The sequence below is a fragment of the Piliocolobus tephrosceles genome, unplaced genomic scaffold (assembly GCF_002776525.5).
Source record: "Piliocolobus tephrosceles isolate RC106 unplaced genomic scaffold, ASM277652v3 unscaffolded_37767, whole genome shotgun sequence".
NCBI lineage: Eukaryota > Metazoa > Chordata > Mammalia > Primates > Cercopithecidae > Piliocolobus > Piliocolobus tephrosceles.
The window spans coordinates 1-3,986 of NW_022321828.1; the positions used below are offsets into that span (position 1 = coordinate 1).

The 3,986-nt window shown below is 41.0% G+C and overlaps 1 protein-coding gene across 1 annotated transcript; it reads right to left on the reverse strand.

Annotated features, from left to right (window-relative positions):
• Positions 1–1,915: 1,915 nt before the first annotated feature.
• LOC113223022 (schlafen family member 11-like) lies at positions 1,916–3,549 on the reverse strand. The gene has a single exon (XM_026452613.2). The coding sequence runs from the start codon at positions 3,337–3,339 to the stop codon at positions 2,194–2,196; it is 1,146 nt and encodes a 381-aa protein (XP_026308398.1). The 5' UTR covers positions 3,340–3,549; the 3' UTR covers positions 1,916–2,193.
• Between the last annotated feature and the right edge of the window lie 437 nt (positions 3,550–3,986).

The window sequence follows — 3,986 nt, forward strand, 5'->3', positions numbered from 1 at the left end:
AATAAAAATTTTAAATACAATCAACAAATACCTTGCATCATTATTGGAAAATTATTAAAATAAAATAAAAGGTAAAGCAATCAGTATATTCATAACCTATTTTGAAGTCATCAAGGATATATACAATATGTAGAAGCAGACTATCACAGCCTTATTTTCTCTTCCTACAAAAATCCATCCTATACTAAAGGCTTGAAATTATAAGTCTGAATGGGTGCTAGTAACTCTGAACAGATAAGGTGGATGTTGATGCAGGTGACAGAAGGAATGAGATGACTGAGGTATGAAGACATTTAGAAGAAATGTGTTAGATAAAAGTGAAGGCTGGGCCAGGTTCCGTGGCTCACGCCTATAATCCCAGCACTTTGGGAGGCTGAAGTGAGAGGACCACTTGAGCCCAGGAGTTCAAGGCTGCAGTGGACTATGATCGTGCCACTGCACTCCAGTCTGGGTGACATTCTGACACCTATGCTTATTCCTGATGTTAAAATGAGATACTGTGTGAAATCAAAGGACATTATAGAGTGCATTAACTTTTTCATGTGCTTTGGAGATTGGAATCAGCTTTATAACATCTCCTTTCCAAGTACACATCCACTTTACTCAGAAGACTGTGTCCCAATTTTTATGTTCTCTCTGTATTTCTGCAGGCTTAGGGTGTTCTCAGGTGTCCCAGAGACACTGAGATAGCCCACCAGCCTGCCAGATTATAGCATGATGGGGTATATACAGAAATATGTTTGGGAAGCAGTAGTGATGCAAGGCAAGAAATATTTCAAACTGTTAGGAGCAGAGGGGTAGAGTAGATTATAGCTGCTGGCATAGAGCATAATGGGTACATGGTGATGAGTGGAAGAAAAGGCAAAATATCAACAGGATAAACAGAGACACAGAACAATATGAAAGGGTGCTGAGGACAAACCTTGAATACACCCCTATCCCCATGACCCTCATCACCCTGAAATACTTTCTGTTCTTTGGTTTTGAGACAGGTTCTCACTCTCACCCACGCTGGGGTGCACTGGTGTAATCATGGCTCACTGCAGCCTCAAACTCTGGGGCTCAAGTGATCCTCCCACCTCGGCCTCCCAGAGTGCTGGAATTACAAGTGTTAGTCACCACGCTTGGCCCTGAGCTGCTTTCAAATTTTCCTGAGCTGCAAAATCAACAATGTCCTTAAGGATCAAGAGATAAACTACATCTTAATTTAGGCAGGGTACTATTATGAGGTGATAGAAAACTTCAATCCAAACTTTTTTTTTTTTTAGACAGAGTCTCCCTCTATCACCTAGAGTGCAGTGCAGTGGCACAATCTCAGCTCACTGCAACCTCCTCCTGCCAGGTTCAAGCAATTCTCCTGCTTCAGCCTCCCAAGTAGCTGGGACCACAGGCACACACCACCACATTTGACTAATTTTTCTATTTTCAGTAGAGACAGGGTTTCGCCATGTTGGTCTTGAACTCTTGCTCAGGTGATCCACGCACCTCGGCCTCCCAAAATGCTGGGATTAGAGGCGTGAGCCACCGAGCCCAGCCCAAAGGACTTTTAATACTTCAAACAAGCAACCCCAGAAAGCAGTACTATGCTGGTGATCGTTTAATAAACAGATCTAGCTGAGAAGAGATCCCTCGTTCATAGCCAACTGCCAGTTTCGGTGTTATAAATCTTCCCACCACAGACAATTTCAAGCTCCTAATGGATTATCACTAAATACAGAGTTGGAAAGCAATGCACAGTAGCACTCCATTTTATAGCATTACCACCACAAAGATACAATAAATGTAAATAATCTCTCAAGCAAAGATAATAGTAAAATGTAGCAAATAATTAGGAAGTGGTGAGTTTGAATTTATTACACTTGTTTCTCATACAATTTACTTAGGTGCAAGTATATATAACCTAATTTTTAGTAATAACTATATGTAACAACTACCTCAAAAATTCCTGAAAATTTAATAATTGATTCTAAAGCCAGTAAGAGCCATTCCAGTACACCACTGCAAGGGTGGCTATTCTCAAATAATTTTCTGTTCAGTTACGAATGTAGAAAATCGCCACTTATAGACACGTGAGTTAGGTTTGTAATCACCCAACAAAATTTTCTCATGTATAAAAAGTAGGATACTTGGGGATTCAAAATAAAGTGTTTGGTGGATGTTAGATATTCAAAGTCATAGGCAGCAAAGGAAAATTTAATATGGGAGGTCCCAAGGATGTAGAAAGGACAGGGAGGGAGGAGCTTTCTCCCTCTTACCTGGATCTGTGTCTGTCATCATGCCTACCCATTTCTCAGTTGTCAGGCTGCAGACGTACTTGTCCTTCACTATCCATGAATTGGGAGCTTCAGAGAACACTGCACAGCAAAATGGCTCTACTCTGATCATACAAGCATAACCATATAGCTCTCCCCTAGCTAACACATCCACAATTTTGAGTGTGAAGGTTATCTGGCACTGGGGTTGGCAAAAATGAACACAAGGTAGTTTGTGTATTGTTTTTACTATTTTCCTTCTCAAAGAGTCAGGGTCAACATTTTCTTTTGCACATCCCAGAACTTTCTTACTCTTATCATCCACTCCAATAAAAAGATAGCCTCCATCAGTGTTTGCAAATGCAGAGATGTATTCTGGAATTATCTTTTTTACGTATTCTTGGATGTGTTTTGTAGAGAACTGTTTAAACTCTACTAATTGAGACTCGGGAAAAGGCAGGATTTCACCATATTCGAGATAGTCTTTTTGGAAAATTGGGTCAGCAGGATCCGAGTTATGGAGCTCTTGGTGTATACCCTTGTGAACTTTGTGAAAAGGTCCTTCTTCCAAGATTTTTGCATCATTTTTCTTTTTCTTCAGGAAACAGAATGCCTCTCTTGAGTTCATGAGAAGTGCAGATGTCCGAGATCTACGGTGTAATGAAGAACGGAGGCTGCAAAGGCGGGGCTTGACAGAGCCATCTTCAGGTAAAAGGCCACTGCTCCAAGATTTAACAAAAATGTAAAAACGCCTTCCTCGTTGCTTGGTCTCAAAGAAAGCCTGCAAATCTGAAGACTGAATAAGCTCTCTCAAAGACGTTTCTAAATCCAGCCCCATGTCCACGAGATGCTCATCCTTCTTGGCCATCCGAATCACTCCTCCTCCTGAGTTTAATAAAGCACACGCAGCCTGTAAAACTCTCTCCTTCTCTTGGTCTCTCTGAATTTTCTGCAGCTTGTTTCTGTTTTCTTCTCCAAGGGTCACTTCTCCTACATTGATGACCAGGTCTGGGTAAGATGGTTCCACCACCAGGGAGCACTGATTTGCCTCCATGTTGAATTCACAGCTGAAACTATTAGAAGACATGAATTGTTACATGCATGCAATTCATTTATTAATATATTACTTTGTGTCTAATATGTGCTGAGAGAAGGCAATAAACTAGCAAGCAAGACAGGAGCAATCCCTTCTTTTTAGGAGGAGAATGGTTGGCAAGGAAGGGTGCTAATGAAATTAGCATTTAACATCAGGTATTATATGAGTTATGAGAAGAAAAATAGACTAAAGGGGTATCTAAACTAATCTGGAGATGATGGTTCAACAAGACTTCCAAGGCAAAGGTGGCATTTAATCAAGACCTGAAGGATGCCTTTGAATTGGCCAGGTGAAGTTATCAGCATTGAAGAATGGAAGCGGTGGATCACATGAAGGGCATGTGTACAACGGAATGAGACTATCTCAGTTTAGATTGTTGATGTTCCAGTGAACATTGACTTTAGGGGATGAGTAAAAGAAGACAACATTGAAAAGGAGACTGTAGAAAGGACTGACTGTGAAAAACCAGAGGTAGGAGAAAAACCAAGGGTATATGGTATTAAGGAAGCCCAAAACAAAATCACCTGGGCAGAGGTCTCAGATCTATGATATAATGAAAAACTGAGGCTGCAAAGGTGGGGCGTGACAGAGCCAAGGTGTCTAATACTGCTGACAGGTACAGCTAGGTGATGACTCAA